This window comes from Sprattus sprattus (assembly GCF_963457725.1).
Source record: "Sprattus sprattus genome assembly, chromosome: 3".
NCBI classification, from domain to species: Eukaryota; Metazoa; Chordata; class Actinopteri; order Clupeiformes; family Clupeidae; genus Sprattus; species Sprattus sprattus.
The window spans coordinates 20,519,271-20,538,544 of record NC_137922.1 but is presented as its reverse complement, the minus strand read 5'-3'; the positions used below and the strand labels follow the sequence as shown (position 1 = coordinate 20,538,544).

Below are 19,274 nucleotides of genomic sequence, written 5' to 3'. Positions count from 1 at the left end.
AGACAGACAGACAGACAGATAGATAAACAGACAGACAGAATGAAAAGAGACAGATAAATAGACAGACAGACAGAGTGATAAATAGAGAGATAGACAGACAGACAGATAGATAAACAGACAGACAGAAAAGAGACAGATAAACAGACAGACAGACAGAATGATAAATAGAGAGATAGATACGTAGACAGATAAATAGACAGACAGACAGAATGATAAATAGTGAGATAGACCGACAGACAGAGAGATAGATACCTAGACAGATAGACAAACAGATAGCTAGCATTATAACTGAAAGCAAGCACCCATGACCTTTAGAGGTTGTTGGTCTGGTGGTTGTTTGTGCGTCTATGATCTATCTCATCAACACTAACAACTCTATGCAGAGGTTCTTAGCATCCTGTGTGTGTGCACTGCGCGCGTAGATTTGAGTATTTGTTAAAGTGTGTGTGAGTGTGTGTGTATACTGTGTGTGTGTGTGTGTCAGTTCCGGTATTATGCACTGATCTCGCCTCAATCCCACACTGTGCCATGCAGTGGCCCTGTCTGCTCCCTGCCAGGCACACACATGATGGGTGGTTATGGGGCGGGCACCTGCTGCTGTTATATGCTCATTGCTCAGCAACATGACACGTCTGTGCGGATGACCCCGCAGGCAGCCACACGGGGCGCTACGGGAGCTCAGGTCCGAGAGTACAGAACCTGCTGAGAGGGCCTCCATTTGAATCATCTCTCTTTCTCTCTCTCTCCCTCTCTCTCTCTTTCTATCTCTCTCTCGCTATCCTTACGTTTCTCTCTCTCAGAGTACAGTCAGATGATTATATAGCCTGAGTATTTGAAGGTAATATGAGCCCTCTCTCTCCACACCCTCCTCTCTCTCTCCACACACTCCTCTCTTTCTCTCTCTCCTGCATCATTCTCTCTCTTTCTCCTTTAATTTTGTCCTCTCCATCTCTTCCTCCATCTGTCTTGCCTTTTCACCTTCTCGCTATCTTTCTAAAGCTCTCTTTTCCCAACCAAACCCCTTCAGTGTAAGGACTCTATCAGCCAGGCGTGGGTGGGTCATTTGGTGGTCTACAGAGGCCACGGAGGGCCAAACAGCACCGTTCTCCACAGGGCGATCAGCTCCGTCTGCAGGCTTACCACAGCGGCTGTTTTTACGAGGGTTAGTGTGTGCCAGTGAAGAGCGGAGGGGAGGCTGTAACGTGAGCTGGAACGAGCGAGAGGCTCGCAGGCCCACTGGGGTCTGAACAGGAGAGAGGAGAGGTGGAGGAGAGGAGAGAGTGGAGAAAATAGGAGGTGGAGGAGAGGAGAGGATGGGGGAGAGGGGAGGTTGAAGGAGAGGAGAGGATGGAGGAGAGGAGAGGGGAGATGATGGGAGGATAGAGGAGAGGATGGAAGAGAGGGAAGGAGAGGTTGAAAGGATGGGGAGAGGTGGAGGAGAAAAGAGGAGAGAAGAGGAGGAGAGGGGAGAGGAGAGGATAGGGGAGAGGTGGAGGAGAAGAGAGGTGGAGGAGAGGATGGAGAGGCAGAGTGCTGTAGTCTATAATGTTACCCATGAACAGATATTTCTCAAATATACTCACTCACACACAGGCAATACACACACATTTTTTAAAGCTGAAAACAAACTCCCATCTGGCTGTCCAAAAGCACTTCCTAAAAGCATCACTAATATAGAGTGATAAATTCAGACACTACAGAATGGGCCAAACTGTTGGCCAAACCACTAATAACTGCTGCCTGCGTCAGCCACAGGAAGACCACTGCTGTGACACCGCTGTCTCCATCACCACTAAATGGGCTCTTGGAGGAATTCAGTCACTGTAATAGTGTAGCGCAGGTTTGAATTAAAGCCTATTAAGACCAACATACAACTGAACAAAATGTGACAACTTCATCCTTGGCTAATCAAAGAGGGCTGGATTGAAAGATCTCTTTGTATACCTCTCCCTGTGTCTCTCTCTCTCTTTGTCGTGTTTTTATTTTCTCGTCTCCCCATCTCTCTCTTTTTTGTCTTCACACTCTCTCTGTCTCTCTCTCCCCACTTCACTCTCTTTCTCTGTCCCTCGAGTTTGAGTAAGAGAGATCTGTGCGACTGCGACACGTAGCTCTACTGTGAGTCTGAAAAATCAGTAATCACCCTTCTCCTCTTCTAACCTATCCTCTCCTCTCCTCCCCTCCCCTCCCCTCTCCTCCCCTCTCCTCTCCTCCCCTCTCCTCCCCTCTCATCTCCTAACCTCTCCTCTCCTCTCCTCTCCTCCCCTCTCCTCTCCTCTCCTCTCCTCTCCTCCCCTCCCTTCCCTTCCCCTCTCCTCTCCTCTCCTCTCCTCTCCTCTCCTCTCCTCTCCTCTCCTCTCCTCTCCTCTCCTCTCCTCACCTAACCTCTCCTCTCCTCTCCTCTCCTCTCTCCACTCAGACCCCACAAGCGTCTTTGCCAACAATGTTATCAGCTTCTCGGGCTGACTCCTCTCCGCCGGCCCTATTGTGCCAACCGTGTGGAGGAGGAGGAGGAGGTGGATGAGGGTTGGAGGTGGGGGGGGGGCAGTCAGCTACACTTCCAGATAATGGTGGCGGCAATTAGCGGGGAGGTCTGAGAAATGTCACCCGCCGCCCGTATCTGTGTTCTCTGAGTCGCGCAGAAGAAGACAAAAGGCGGGGGTGGGGCGGGGGGGTGTGTTGGTGGGGGGCAAGACAAGATGCTGAGAGGGAGAGGCTAAGAAGTGTCGAGGATTCTCAAGGCTATGTTCAAGACGTCCATCAATTCCACCCCCTGCTCATATCCTTACTGAGGTTAGCTGATGTGATTTACCTCAGGGTTCGACTTGTGATTAACGTAAAGGTTTGAAGAAGATTAGCCATTAAAAAAACACAAGAAAATAAAAATAAAAAATAACAACAGCCAAAGCAAATCCAAAGCTCTCAGGTCACCTTCAGTGTAGGCGTTAACCCCCACAGCCATGCCTGCCAGCAGTGTTCAAACTAATGTCGAGTGTGTGTGTGTGTGTGTGACGGCTACTGCTTGAATTGAAACACTGTCTCAGTGCTTCAATTCAATCCAAAAATCCTTCAATCCAGCAATCAGACTGGGAGATTTATTTTCCATAGAAATAAAACAAACAACTGAATTTGTCATGCACTAAAGGGAGATGGGAGGGCATACACTACACAAACACAACAAGCTTGCGCTGGGAGAGATCTCCTATGCGTCAACAACTATGCCAAAAAAGTGCAGAAGTATAAGTTCCCTACATACCTTCAGTCATTGTTTTGGTGTGGATACCTACAAAGAGGAAACAGAGAATATTATTATTATTGCTAGAGTATAATAATAATAATAATATTTCTTTTCATCTAACGGCCCTGCGGAAAGGAAAAAGTTCATTTTATGTCACTGCCAATTAACAGGAGACACACATAATGACCAACCAATTATATTAATCACAGACAATTACAACGCGAGTCACTTGTAAGTCATTTCCTGAGTGAGAGGTCCTTCCCTAAAATCCATGTGCTTCACTGGTGAAATATAACCACAGCGACAACCACACAACAATCTCAAACACACATGATTGAAAGCCATAGGTTAAGCCCAAGCCAAAGATTAGTCATATCTTGGAGCCTTGGACTAAGAGCTGGGCTGTTCACAAGAGAACCTCTCACCAGTGCCTGAGCCCTCATTCTGTCAGCTCCTAACAGGCCCCTGACAGCAGAACACAGAACACGGAACACGACCTGAGAGGGCTCAGCACAGGCTCTCCTCGAGGGGAGGAGAGGAATGGGGAGAGGGAGAAAGGCACCTTGAAAGGGAGAAAGAGGAGAGGGGGAGACGGGGGGCAAGATAGAGAGAGAGAGAAAGGGAGAGGAAGAGAGATGGGCCAAGAGAGAGAGAGTAAATGGAGAGAAAGGGAGGTGTGAGAGAAAGAGAAGAAAGAGAGCAGATATTTGATGAGAGAGAGAGATGAATGGCCTGTGGTGTGTCGCCCACTGCAGCCACAAGGGGGCGCTCTCAAAACCAACTGTCAGCGCGCTCCTGAGAAGTCTGACGCAGATGGATTGGGAAAGAGACGAGCCTCCTGGCTTAAAAATAAGAAAAATAGAAAGAAAGGAAAACACCCCCAGGGGACAGAAGGAGAGATGACATTTTCCATTCTCTCCATTCCTCGTGCGAAGCTTTCACTTTCTCCGACAGCATGCGCCATTACACAGGCCCTATCAGAGCTCCAGCCTTAAGTCACCAACACGCTGGATGAGGGGCGATAGGGAGAGCTGCAGTTTCAACAGGCAGGAGGGCAGGGAGGTAGGAGCGAGGGTGGGTGGGTGGGTGGATTGTGTGTGTGTGTGTGTGTGTGTGTGTGTGTGTGTGTGTGTGTGTGTGTGTGTGTGTGTGTGTGTGTGTGTGGCAGGGGGTCAGAGAGCTAACCCCAGGAGAGGTCTTTGGGTCTGTATCTCTGCGCTCCACCTGTGTCTTGATGCGGCAGCTTCCCCGCTTCTCAGCGTCAGCCCGTCACTGGACACTTCACAGACGTGGAGGAGACCAGTTTAAGAGAAACTGTTTGTTGTTTGCTGAAGATAAGGCGGCCAGCCAGCCAGGGCGGTGTGCAGAGGGGAAGGGAGAGTTAATCAGAATGGGGCGGTGTGCAGAGGTTACTCCAGCCATGTCTCACTGGTCCACGACCACACCACGCTTCAAGTCTCTTCCTCCTGTACTCAACTTATCTTGGTGTACTAGCAGAGCATAACCATGGACAATGTGTCTTACTGCAGAGCTTTGGATAACTGTGGTGTTTTGATATCCACAGTATCGCCTAACATCGCGATTTACTGAGGAACTGGGATGTTATAGAGTCATAAGAATCACAACTAAAATTAAGTAATTCGGTTCTTGGTGATTCTCACTTCTAACGGGTTAGGTAGGTTATGGAAAAACCTGCTTATGGTTATATCTGAAATTTTGAACATGGTCTGGGTGGAGATTATATGTAAGACACACTCTGAGAGATGCACACATACCTGTAACTATTACCTTAAGAGATTGACTCCCTTATTCTACCACATAACTCAAATATTCCCCGGCAAATCAACATTAAATACTTCTGACAACACTGTGTGTGGATCGGCAGAGGGACCTTCAGCTCAGGTCACCAGTGCCTTCGGTTTCCTCTCCGGCGCCGCTCCATTTTATTCAAGGGTGTTTAGTGTCCGTCAGCCCTCGCTCTCTCTTTCTCTCTCTCTCTCTCTCTCCCTCTCTCTCGCTGTCTCTTCCTCTCTCTCTCTCTCCCTCTCTCTCGCTCTCTCTTTCTCTCTCTCCCTCTCCCTCTCTCTCTCTCCTATTCACGCGGACGTGTAAAATCTACATGACAGCTCTAAATTATGATGTGGACCCACGGGGATCTTCTGGGGCGCTCAGGCGCTGTAGGGATTCGGCACGCTAATCATTGCCCGTCACTGCCAGGGCTTGCCCCCGCTCCCCCGCTCCCCCGTCCACCTTCACCCTCCCCTGGGTACCGACTTCATCTCTTCCTGGTGACCCCATTCTCCTCCCAGCTACCCGCAGCATCACCATCACTGATATCATTCCCACATATATCTCTCCAGAATGAACTCCACGCTCCCCTCTCCGCTCCCCATCACCCCACTCCCATCACCTTCAGGTGTGATCTAAGTGTCTTGTGGGTCCTATTAGATAATACTCCCATCACTCCGAAGGACAGTATAAAGTAATGCCCCCGTCACTCCAGAGGACAGTATAAAGTAATGCCCCTGTCACTCTTGAGTACAGTATCTATCTTCTCTGGGTGAACTCCCTTGAGGACAGCTTCTGTCTTGCTTGACTAATTCCTCCATCGCTGTTGGATGGAGTCCCTCTTCTTCCTGGAGGTAGCCTCAATTTGCCCCTGATAGTTGCCCCCTCAGCTTGCATGGGGCATTGGGTCTCGCCGGCCCTCCTGTGGCCCTGAGTCCTAGATATACAGTATGATCATACCTCTGAAGACAATCATGGGGGAATTTGGCTAAAATGTTGTAAACAATAAAGACAGAAAATCACAATAAACACAATAATAAATAACGCAACATCTACAATAACAGACACTAGTAAGATATACCAGTAATGGGCACCAGTAAGAGACACCAGTAATGGGCACCAGCAACAGACACCAGTAACAGATGAGGCAGAAGATGAGGATGATGAGGAGGATGAAGATGAGAGGATGAGGATGAGAGGATAGCTCCTGTGGAGATGCAGATAGAGATCTCCACTGACTGTTCCACCATCGCCACTCAGACTCTTATCGGGCTCTGAAGTGACTGTGGTGTAAGAGATGATTGTGAGGGTTATGATAAGGAAACAAAGAAAGTCGTGGCGAGGAGGAGCAGGAAACCCTCATAAGCCCTCATAAGATGATGAAATAAAATTTAAGCGGAGTCTGTATCTTCTTTATTTACTTCTAACATTTTTTTTTTTTTTTTTGTCCGAGCTCCTGAGTATACATAAGAAGTGGCATTCACCACATGATTTGCTATGGATATAACAATGACAAAAGCCAACCAGGCAAATATGGACGTATCAGGTTGTAATCCAGATAGCTAGCAGACGCCTCTGGATGTGGCCATGAGTTAAACTTAAGGCTTAACGTGTCCTCACAAAGCTAGATATTATTGTTTTAGCACACTTTGTTGCATTAAAAAAATATTGGATCAATGTTTCATCAAAATGCTGATTCAAGAATTGTTTGTGTCCACAATCACGATTTGTAACTGAATCAATGTTTTTCCCATCCCTAGTCCTGATCTGGCCTGCTGCCGGCAGATCTTTATCGGATCAGGACGGCATCCGTCAAACATCAGCAGCTATCTGGGAATCAAATCCCTCCAACCCGTAATCTTCACACAAGTCTTCCTGTCTTTATCTAAAACAAACCGTCTGCAGAGAGCGTGGTAGGGGGTGGGGGGCTGGGAGTTGGTCTGGTGTGATTTTCCCTACCCCACCTCTCAGTTCACCCCCCCCTCCCCGCACCCACCCTCCCCCCGTACTCTGTCTCTCTCCACGCCTCCCTCTCTCTGGGCAGCCTGCCTGGCATCGCCTTTCCTCTCCTCTCCTCGCCAGGCCAGCCTGGCACAGGCCCAGCCGGATCAGATCCATTTTAGCGCTATCTCTCCTGTAGGTGACGGCCAGCCCTACACTCCAACACCCCCACCCTCCCCCACTCTCCACCACCACTCCTGACAAATGAACCTCGAGAGCTGTGCCTGTGACAGCGCCAAACAACACCAGACCGTGTGTCCAGGCCGCGGCACTGCCTGCAGGGGAAGATAATCCAGGTATCTAGCAGGCTCGGCAGCACAGGCTCTGACATACCATTAAGCCAGACAGACACCTGCTTTCAAAGGCATCGGTAATGCGAGCAATCTCACGTTGTCTCTGAGATTGTAGAGCAAGATGATAACAAGGCTCACATCATGAGTGCCCTGGGAGCTTGAATGTCAACATAATGTCCACAGAACCTAAACTTAACTATTAAATGCTAAGTATGACTACTTACGATAAGCATCTGCTAAATACACTATAGTACAAAACATGTATTCATTTGGCAGACGCTTTTATCCAAAGTGGCTTACAATTGACGAACAACAATCAAGCTTTAGTAGCCGAAGTCAGGACACCTTTGAAGTCAGCGCTAAGTACTAATTCTAGTCGATCATAGTAATTTTAGGCGATCAATAAGCAAGCAAACCAGACAAAAACCAAAAAAAAGAGACAAACTGAATTTGAGGTTTCACACTACAGGAGATCTGCAAGTGAACCAACAACCAATAAACCCCCTAAAAAACATAGTTTTACATGTGTGCTCTACCACTCGAGGGCACTCTTTGTGTGTGCTCGCCCACAGTAAAAGCATCCAGGAGGCTAACAGTGTGCTTCAGCCACAGTAAAGGCATCCATGAGGCTAACTTTCTGGCTCCAGGGTTAGAGGCAGTGGTGTAGTCCAGGGTATACACAGGTATACGGAGTATACCCACTTATTTTTCAGTCAGCATTGCGTATACCCACTTCTCAAAACAGGGTGTTTATCCTGTACTGTATGGGCTGCATACATTTTTTAGTATACCCACTTCTACAGGGACCACTAACGCACTGGTTAGAGGTGGATAGGTGGCGGCCAGTGGAGAGAGAAACTAGAGAGGGTGGAGATGTCCACTGGTCTGGAGTCAGTAGGAGTCAGTAGACTACATACATATGAGTGTTTGAAGAGGTTTCCTACCACAGATAAACTCATAGCACACAAGCATCGTAAGCTAAATAAACAAAGCACTCTATGCACTGATTCATTTAACAGACAGGGATCAATTTCAAACAAAACACATCATTGACAACCCCCCCCCCCCCCCCCTTGTTAATTTACTTCATGGTTTGTGTTTGGCACGTAACCTAGCAGCGCTGGGAGAAGGACGGCCCATTCTACACTTTCTGGTTCTATGGTTTCATCTCTCCTGGCTCCAGGACTAAAGGTAGATAGACACAGGCCAGTGGAGAGAGGAGAAGGAGGCGGAGATGTCCACTGGTCTCGAGTCAGTAACCAGGCAGAGATGGGGGTGAACGGGGAGCTCAACAGACCAGCTGAAGGCTTAGCGGGGGAGGGTGGGGGGGAGGGGTCAGGAGCTCTCAGGCCAATGGTAGAGCAGCCGTTCCGCTGGCACCTGGATGGCACCGATATCATCGGGCCCTGAGATTGGAGAGGAGCTGTTGGAACAGATAGGTGCAAGCTCCAAGACTTTCACTCTCTCTCTGTTACACACCCACATATACCACACACGTACACACACACACACACACACACACACAGAAACTATACACACATAAGACACATACACACATTTAAACAGACTCAGACACACATACACCCACACACACACACACACACACACACACACACATAGACAGACTCACACACACATAAATACAGACTCACACACACATAAACCCACAGACTCACACACACGAAAACACACACACATAAACACACACACACACACACATAAACACACACACACATACTCATACACAGGTGGCTGGTTGCATCTAGGATTCACTTCCAGGCTGGTAGATTAAACTCACACTCCGCTTCACACGACTTCACACCGCATCATCCGACGTCAAAGAGACAGAGACGGAGACTTTTTTTTATCTCTCTACTGCTGGTCACCACGGGAAACGGTTAAGAGACGCTCTTCATCTCCGTCCGTGCCAAATTCCTCCCAAATTCAATTTTTTCAAGTGGTCAGACGGTGGAGAAACAATCTGGTGTGTTTTTATTTTATTTATTTTTATTTTATTGAGTGGAGGACAGTGACGGAACAGAATACTGATCAATATTGACAGCTGTGTCTGGGATCAATGAAACTAGCATATGGAGAACCAACTTCAGCCTGGAACACCAGACAGAACTGTCCATGAAGACTGACACTCGGTCCTCACACTGCCGGTTCCACCACATTTAGCATCGGAGTCTGTGCAGATACATGCGGATCGCTCAAGGGTGCTCTGATCGACCCGGCTAATTAATTTCCCTAAAGCGCGGCTGCATTGTTTGCCTTGAGCGAGGGGATTAATGCTTCAGGAGAATAATAATTTCCACACAGGTCTACTGGCACAACAGATTTAATGAATGCTAATCTACAACATTCAACACCCATGGGGCTACTCAGCCTGTGCTAACTCCATAAGTGTTTTTCTGATTTCTGAACTTGTGCTATCGCTATGGGTGTTTTTCCAAGCCTGCGCTTACTCTATAGTTTTTTTTTTATCTGTGCTAACTCTATGGGTGTTTTTCCGAGCCTGTGCTGCCTCTATGGGTTTTCAATTGGCTTCTTGTTGTTGTTGTTTTTTTTAACGGTAAAATGGTCTTAGTCATCTTTTATCGGTCACTGATATGTCTCTGTGCCACTGCTGTAAGATGTCTAAAATCTTCAGGCGTCTAAAGACTCTGTTTACCAAATATACTAACCTAATCTAATGTAATCTAATATCACAACCCATGTATTCATAAACATCTTTTAAAGGCTTTTAAAGGGTGGTTTAAACTAGTCTTCCAACATTCTGTCTGGATAAATATCTTAGATTTGGTTATTGTAGGCAGACACTCCGATGCAGATATTTCTACCCACAAGGCTTGTTTATAAACAGTTACAGTTACATATTCAGTCACTTGAACACCTAAACCTTTCCCCTAGTACATTTTTGTCAGGGCTCTGGATATACCCTCCCTGGCGTTGTGTGACATGCCAACCTTTTGACCGCTCCTGGCTCAGTGCTATGACGGTGTGTACGGGGAGAGAGTGATGTACGAGGGGGGGGGGGGCGGTGTGTATGGGGAGAGAGTGATGTACGAAGGGGGGGTGACGGTGTGTATGGGGAGAGAGTGATGTACGAAGGGGGGGTGACGGTGTGTATGGGGAGAGAGTGATGTACGAAGGGGGGAGGCTTTCCTGACTCCTCGAGCCACTACGCTAATAGAAGGTATTAGAATTTCCTCCAGGAATTGAAGCTGCTATCTGCTCACCTCATGCATGGCGTATACCCCCCTCCCCCTCCCCCTCCTCCTCCCTCCTCCCCCTCGGTGCATACACATGTCAAGAAGTCAATTTGAAAGCTAATATACCTGCCCCCCCCATCCCATCCCCTACCACTCAAATCAAATCACAATGCCCCTCCCCACCCCCACCTCCACTACCACTGAGCCCTCAGAAGGGGGGGGTGCATGCAACCATGTATCATGGAGAGAAGATGGGCTCCCTCCTGGCTGTGGCTGACTGCAACACACTCGGCTAAGATTTGGCCCAGATTCACAGACACAGCTTCTCTGACAGCAGAAGTGTGTTAGCAGAGGTCAGCTATAGCCTCACTGTCTATTGTGATTGTGTGTGTGTGTACGTGTATGTGTGTGTGTGTGTGTGTGTGTGTGTGTGTGTGTATGTGTGTGTGTGTGTGTGTATGTGTGTGTGTGTGTGTGTGTGTGTGTGTGTGTGTGTATGTGTGTGTGTGTGTGTCTGTGTCTGTCTGAAAGAAAAGACAGCTACTAGATAGGGTGTGTGAGCACAGTACGTGTGTGAAAAGAGGATGAGGGCCATGTCACTAGGTAAGGGGAGAGGGAAGTGTTGCAAAGCAACGCGCTGATCGCCGCACAATTCAAGGTTTCTCTCGCACTAAAGGTAGTGATGGGCCAAGTCACTGACTAAGACAGTATTGTGTGAACATACACTGTTGTTTTTTCATACCCTGGCGATTCTCTTTCTCTTTTCCTCTCTTTCTCTCTCTCTCTCTCTCTCTCTCTCCTCTCTCTCACACACACACACACACACAAATGACAGAGAGATAGTGACCAATATTTATTGTTATTAGTTGTGATGCATCAATATCTCCTCACCAAAGCACAATGTATGTTTATATACTACATTCAGTCTGTTCTGTGTACATCTAGTCTACTTTTATGTCTACATTTAGTCTTTGTTTTGTCTACATTTATTCTACAGCCGTCTGCATGTGATGGATGGGACTGTACCGAGAAAGCATCAACTGTTGCTGTTGAGCTCCGGCCAAACAGCGCTTGCCCCGGGGAAAGCCTCTTCTCTGGCTCAGTCTAGCTCCAATCAGCCTCCTGTCAGCGTGAATTAGGGGACCACAGTGTATCGCCCCCCCCCTCATTACCACCCCAGCGGATCAGCTCAGTCTGAGCCAACTGGTAACCAGACACTATTAAAACAACCCAATACAGACGCATCACTCATAAATCATGGCAAAGAAATTCTAGACATTCACTCTGTCTTCAGGAACCTGATCATAAAAGTACACATACACACAGCTATGCTTGTTTAAACTGTGGTATATATAAGTCTCTCACACACAGTAGCTCAACACTGACACATGTACAGGTGTGTGTGTGTGTGTGTGTGTGTCGGGTTGCCAAGCCGTCGCTAATCCATCTGTCTGCTGTTGGTGTTACACACTGTTGTGCTCTCTATGGTAAGTGAAGGGAAACAGCACTTCAGAGTGCAACACATGAGATCCTGAATACACACACACACACACACACACACACACACACACACACACACACACACACACACACACACACACACACACACCACACCCACACACACATAGACTGAAAAAGCAGGACAATACCCACGCACCCAAAGCACCAAATTAATCAATTTAGCAAATGTCAGCGGCAGAGCAACCGCACAGACAGGTTACCAATATGCCACAGAGGGTATTGATGAGGACAATGTTTTCCAGCAAAGATGCTTTAACTCTTTATAGCAAGAAAGGGAGAACAGATCTGATCCTGAATCAACACACTGGCAACTATCTGGCATCCCAGTCTGCCTGTCTGTCCAAGAGCGCACACAGAGCCTAGAAGTCTGTCTATATAAGACACACACCACACACACAACACAGACAGAATTAAGTCCACTGATCAAAACAACAAGTAATTTACCCATATTTTTGTATCCCACAGGTCGTAGCACACAGAGCCTAGAAGTCTGTCTATATAAGACACACACCACACACACAACACAGACAGAATTAAGTCCACTGATCAAAACAACAAGTAATTTACCCATATTTTTGTATCCCACAGGTCGTAGCACCCACACACACACAGTCACACCCCTAGAAGTCTGCTATAAGACACACACCACACACACAACACAGACAGAATTAAGTCCACTTATCAACCCAATATTTTTCCCCTATTTTTCATCCAACAGTTCGTAACACCCATTCACACACACACACACACACACACTGTGGTCGATACCTTTGCGTTCGGAGCGCTTCTTGCGCCTCCGCTTGAACCTCCTACGGATGAGGCAGTAGTAGGCCCCCAGACTGGGGCCGCCCTCCAGAGACAGAGCCATGCTGGGGGGACCGATGTCCCTCTTCACCCCGACCTACCCCGCTCCTCTCTGGAACTCTCTCTCCTTTTTTCTCTCTTACTTTCTTTCCTTCTTTCTCTGCTGTCCCTTTCACTTCTTCACTTCTTCGATCTCTTCTACTCCTTCTCTTCTTCTCTTCTACTCCTTCACTGTTATTCCCTGTGCTCTCTCTTTCTTTTACCCTCCCAGTGAATGCTCTCTCTCTCTCTCGCTCTCCCTTGCTGTCCCTGTGTTACTCTTCCTCTCTCTCTGTAGACACTGTTCCTCGCTGCCTTACTCCCTCGCTCGCTCGCTCCATATCTCTCATACTCACACACACAGACTGGCAGCCTTCCACCTCCGACTAGAACTTTGAAGAGGCTGGAAGGAGGGAGGGAGGGAGGGAGGGAAGGAGGGGAAAGGAGGAGACGAGGGGAGAGCGAGAGATGAGAGGTGGAGAAAATGAGGGGAGGGCGGCAATGTCAGCCACTCACAACCCAGATTGCTAAACGGCTGTCAGAGGACAAACGAGTGCAGCTCAAACACAGGAGGAGGGAGTCCTCTTTTTCTCTCTCTCCCTCTCTCTCTCACTCTCAGTGTCTCTTTCTCTTCCCCGCTATCTCTCTCTCTTTCTCCCTCCCTTCTCTTCCTCAGTGTCTCTCCTTCCCTCTGTCTCCATCCCTCTCTCGGTCTCTCTCTTTTACTTTTTCTTTATCTCTCTCTCCCTCCTGCTCACAACTTCTCTCTCTTTCTCTTTGGAGTCGTTTCATCATCCACACACTCACACAGTGTGCCTAGAGCAGCCAATCCTGGCCCCAACTTCTAACCCCGTTGATCAGTGTCTCATTGTCATGTGTCCCTAAGGTCTGTCACTCTCTGTCTGTCTCACACACACTCACTCACTCGTGTCTCTCTCTCTCTCTCTCCCTATCACTAACTCACACACTCTGTCTGCCTCACACACACTCACTTGTCTCTCTCTCCCTATCACTAACTCACACACTCTCTGTCTGTCTCACACACACTCACTCACTCGTGTCTCTCTCTCTCTCTCTCCCTATCACTAACTCACACACTCTCTGTCTGTCTCACACACACTCACTCACTTGTGTCTCTCTCTCCCTCTCACTAACTCACACTCTCTGTCTGTCTCACACACACTCACTCACTTGTGTCTCTCTCTCCCTCTCACTAACTCACACTCTCTGTCTGTCTCACACACACTCACTCACTCGTGTCTCTCCCCTCTCACTAACTCACACACTCTGTCTGCCTCACACACACTCACTTGTCTCTCTCTCTCCCTATCACTAACTCACACACTCTCTGTCTGTCTCACACACACTCACTCACTCGTGTCTCTCTCTCTCCCTCTCACTAACTCACACACTCTCTGTCTGTCTCACACACACTCACTCACTCGTGTCTCTCTCTCTCCCTCTCACTAACTCACACACTCTCTGTCTGTCTCACACACACTCACTCACTCGTGTCTCTCTCCTCTCACTAACTCACACACTCTCTGTCTGTCTCACACACACTCACTCACTTGTGTCTCTCTCTCCCTCTCACTAACTCACACTCTCTGTCTGTCTCACACACACTCACTCACTCGTGTCTCTCTCTCTCCCTCTCACTAACTCACACACTCTCTCTCTGTCTCACACACACTCACTCACTCGTGTCTCTCTCTCTCCCTCTCACTAACTCACACACTCTCTGTCTGTCTCACACACACTCACTCACTCGTGTCTCTCTCCTCTCACTAACTCACACACTCTCTGTCTGTCTCACACACACTCACTCACTCGTGTCTCTCTCTCCCTCATCAACTCACACACTCTCCCTTCCATTCATGTTTCCAACCTTAGGTGAGAACGTGGATGTAGTCCAGTGAGCCAGCCTGTCTACACTAAGCCACTGTCAGAGTGTGTGTGTGTTTGGACGAGTTTATGCAGGGCTCTCTTTTGTGTGTGTGTATGTTTATCTCTGTATGTGTGCATAATATGTGTCTTTTTATGCAAGCAAGTCTGATTGTGTGTGTGTGTGTGTGTGTGTGTGGGGGGGGGGGTGGGGGGGTGGGGGGGGGGGGTCTAGCGGAGAATGAATGAAAGGAAGAGAGAGATGGTAAATGTATATATTCTGATGATGGACAGCCCTGGCAGTGCTTTGGCTGTGTCAGCAGAGCTTAAGTGACAGACTGGGACTGAGAGCCCTGAGTTATGAGCTCTTGTCCTCTGTGCTCTCCTCTCCTGTGCTCTCCTCCACTCATCTCCTCTGTGCCCCTTTTCTCTCTCCCTCTCCTCTCCTGCGCTCTCCTCTCCTGCGCTCTCCTCTCCTGCGCTCACCTCTCTCCCCCTCTCCTCTCTCCTCCTCTGTGCTCTCCACTCCTCCACACTCTCCTCTCCCCTGATCTCTTCTCGTCTGCACTCTTTTCCTCTCCTCTCCCCTCTTCTACTCTCCTTTGCTCTCCTCTCTCCTCTTCTCCCCTTTTCTCCTCCTCTCTTCTCCTCTCCTCTCTGCTCAAATCCCACAGCTCATTATGCTGGAGGCACGCACCAGTGAGCAGCCGGCTTAACACAACTTGCCAGTTCCACTCCACCAATATGGCAGATTGTCATTAAACAATAGCCAAGAGTCTGAGCTACAAGTTCCACAGGGACAGAGACAGAGAGAGAGAGAAAGAGAGAGGGGGATAGAAGGAAGAAACACGGGAGGGGACAAAGACAGAGACACAGAGAGAGATAGAAAGAGAGAGAGATGTACAGAGAGACAATAAGAGAGAGGGGATAAGGGGAGACCGGGGGAAATAGAGAGAAAAACAAGAAATGGAAAGGGGTGACAGAGAGAGGGAGAGAGGAAGAGACGCAGAGAGAAAGATGGGGAGAGAGAGAGAGAGAGAGAGAGAGAGAGAGAGAGACAGAGGTGTATTAACTCTGTGTTGGTACTGGGGAGGATGTGTGATCAGTATCTTCTCCCTACAGACACATCCATATGCCCACAGCCAGTACTCATACAGCCACACCAGTGACTGAGATGCAGACCTGAGGTAAATATTAGCCCTAGAGACTATATAGCATTCCTCTTTCACAGACTACCTGGACAGGAACAGATTACGTTTACAAAGCTTTATTTTACAACACAACTTATGTATAACCACATAGTGTTTATAAAGGTATATATAATGGACATAGCTGTGTGTGGGTGTCCTTGTGCCCACACAAATGGCAAGAATGACACTCTACTGCCCTCCAGTGGCGAGTTGCTGTTCAGTCTTTCCTCTGATGTGGGAAAGTGCCCCCAAAATAACCCATTATGTCTATCGAGGTGCATTTGAATGTTCAGCAGAATTCAGCATATTAAGGGAAATGCAGCGTTCTTGTTTACATGTGGGCGCGAGTGATTGTTGATGAAGCTCATTCACATGGAATTTGCCTGGAAGTGACTGCTGTCCTGAAGAAGGCTGTGACATCAATAGCCATCAACAATAAGTAATCGCTGAATTAGAGCACTCAGTCATAGTTATATCACAGAGCTACAGTAAACTGAGCTGAAGTGCTGAAAATACAGTTACAAGGTTCAGCATGACTTTACATCATTCTTCATGGTTGTCTTCTGCTAGTCGGAGAAAACAGCACAGCACAGCACAGCACAGCTCAGCACAGCACAGCACAGCACAGCTGTCTATGTATGTTTGCGTGGCTCTCCACACACACACACACAGACAGACAGATAGCGAGAGGCAGAGAGAAAGAGAGAGAGAGAGAGAGTGAGATTGAGAGTGAGTGAGAGAGAGAGGGGGGGGGGGGTGTATATATTCAGACTCTGTGCTATGGAGAGGTATAAATATTGAGTCACTATTATCACACATTATATTAAATGTCCAGGCCCTCTAGAAAGATGTGCCCTCATTAAGCCAGTTCTTCATTCTGACTTGATAGATCCCTACTGCATGAGCCCTGGTGGTGATAACTGCTAAACCCATTTTTACAGCCTTCACTGCAGTTTGGAACTGTTCCATTGGACTGAATTTAGAATTGAGAAGTTATAATTAAAGTGCACTTATTCAAATTCTGTAATAATGTGTAATTGAGCCATCCTAAAAGTGTAATAATCATAATTATAAAGGCTGAGAAAAGGCTGATCAGACAGTATCTCGTGTCACCAACACGGACATAAGTGCAACCCAGATGGTAAGGCAGTGAATCAAAGATGTCAAACCCAGTAGGAATAAGATTATCATTCATTCATTCATCATTCATTCATGTGTTCATTCATTTACTTTGTGTAAAATTCATACCAGCTCACCTGTTTGGGGTAGTAGCGTTTCCACAGGTGATATCCAGTTCCACACGGTATGAGATGTTTAATCCCCTGTGCTAGTGGTTAGGGACCTCACAGGATAATCACACTCCAACGTCACACACAAGAGAGAGACGAATCAATTCAGTCACCTGCAAAAAACAGAGACATTTTTAATTACAAATGAAAAAAATAACACGCATGAAGATCATAGCACTAAAATAATTATAGCCCTGAAAAATTCATGAAAACTATAAAAAAATGAGACCACAAAAAGTTCTACAACACTAGAAGTACTCCCTCTGGTTCAGGTAATAATGCAAAAACCTGATGACCTGAATACCCTTTGAATGCAATTTTACAATATTGCCACTAGATGGCAGCCTTGCCAACTCTAAAACACCTGAAGCTACCAACAGACCTTTGAAGAATCTCTTCTGTGTTTACAGTACCCTACCGAATAAATATCGGCCAAAAAGACAGCATGAAACAAACAATATGAAATAAAAAACTCACTCACAAGACAGAGGAAAGAAATAGAAAGGGGAGGGAGGAGAGACAGGCTCGTAAATCAAACAGACAGAATATTAAAACACCTCTCATTCTCTCTCTCTCCCTCTCTTTCTCTCTCTCTCTATATATCTTTCTCTCTCTCTATCTCCCTATTTCCCCCTGTGTCTTTTTGTATTTGTACCACGTCAACAAAGAAAGTCTATAGGGCTAACGAGTCTCAACAGCCGATGCCAGCTGGAACCCCTAACCCACAGAACCTCCAGCGAAGAGAAAATAGTCCACAACACTGCACACAAAACAGAACCACCAGTGAAGAGCAAATAGTCCACAACACTGCACACAACACAGAACCACCAGTCCTGATTACATTTATATGACAATTATATATAAATGACATTAGTAGGCACACTGTAAGTCATATAAAAAAGAGACATTTTTGGCCGCATTCCTACTGTATAACAAAATTGCTTGAATGCACCCAAATGCGTATGAGTATGCCTCGTCCACCACGTCACATCAGAGCCTGTGACAGTATACCTGTGCCTGAGGACCTGCAGCATGTCTGAGTGTATACGGCTATGAGTAGCACAGCTGGATGGTTGCATGCCACCAAGACACAGACACAGACACAGACAAAGTCACAGACACAGACACAGACACAGACACAGACACAGGCACAGGCACAGGCACAGGCACAGGCACAGACACAGACACAGACACAGACACAGACACAGACACAGACACAGACACACGGACACAATGGCACAGACACAGACAAACGGACACATGGACACACAGACGCAAACACCTTCTCAGACGTCTTCAACATACAAGCACCTGAGCACAACACAGGCCCTGGGGGAGATGAGGTGAAGCTTCCAGGCTATGTGTGTGTGTGTGTGTGTGTGTGTGTGTATGTGTATCTGTGTTCATTAGTGTGTTCTTTCTTGTACAATTATTATGACTACATTAGTATCAGCAGGTACAGTGTCATGCATGAGAAAGTGCAAGATGCTGAACAATATAGCCTACCTGCCAATATCCACACACACACACTCACACACGCACACGCACACACGCCTAGTCGCCTACACACCTCCCCCTCCACTCCAAGAAGGTCTCATTGGTTGCACTGACAGCATCATCTGTTACCGCTGGTGTATGTATGTGTGTGTGTGTGTGAGATAGAAAGATAGAGAAAGAGATATAAAGACAGAGAGAGAACCAAGAGATATATAGAGAGATAGAAAGATATATAGAGATAGAAAGGGATATATAGAGACATAGATTGACAGAGAGAGAACCAGAGAGATAGAGAAACATAGAGAGGGATACAAAAAGCGAAAGATAGCAAGAGAGAAAGAGAGAGATGTTGAGATAAAGCGAGGGAGAGAGAGAGAGAGAGAAAGAGAAATAGAGATATATTGAGATATAGCGAGAGAGAGAGAGAGAGAGTTAGATAGAAACAATTGTAATGCTGAAGAGTGAGACAGAGAGCGATTTCAAACTGGTAGAGAATAGCAGAAGCGTCGTCATAGACC

The 19,274-nt window shown here is 47.3% G+C and overlaps 1 protein-coding gene across 3 annotated transcripts in view; it reads right to left on the bottom strand.

Moving 5' to 3' along the window:
* The window catches only part of LOC308361905 (double-stranded RNA-specific editase 1-like), a gene marked incomplete at both ends in the record, with an annotated part of 39,887 nt that extends 26,966 nt beyond the window's left edge, over window positions 1–12,921 (bottom strand). Inside the window, 2 exons of one of the 3 annotated variants that reach the window (XM_080834381.1) lie at window positions 3,254–3,280; window positions 12,822–12,921. In XM_080834381.1, coding sequence (XP_080690507.1) covers window positions 3,254–3,280; window positions 12,822–12,921 — 127 coding nt within the window. Of the gene's footprint in view, window positions 1–3,253; window positions 3,281–12,807 lie in introns of all 3 variants that reach the window. The other 2 variants (XM_080834383.1, XM_080834382.1) reach the window with 2 other exon arrangements.
* Window positions 12,922–19,274: the final 6,353 nt, after the last annotated feature.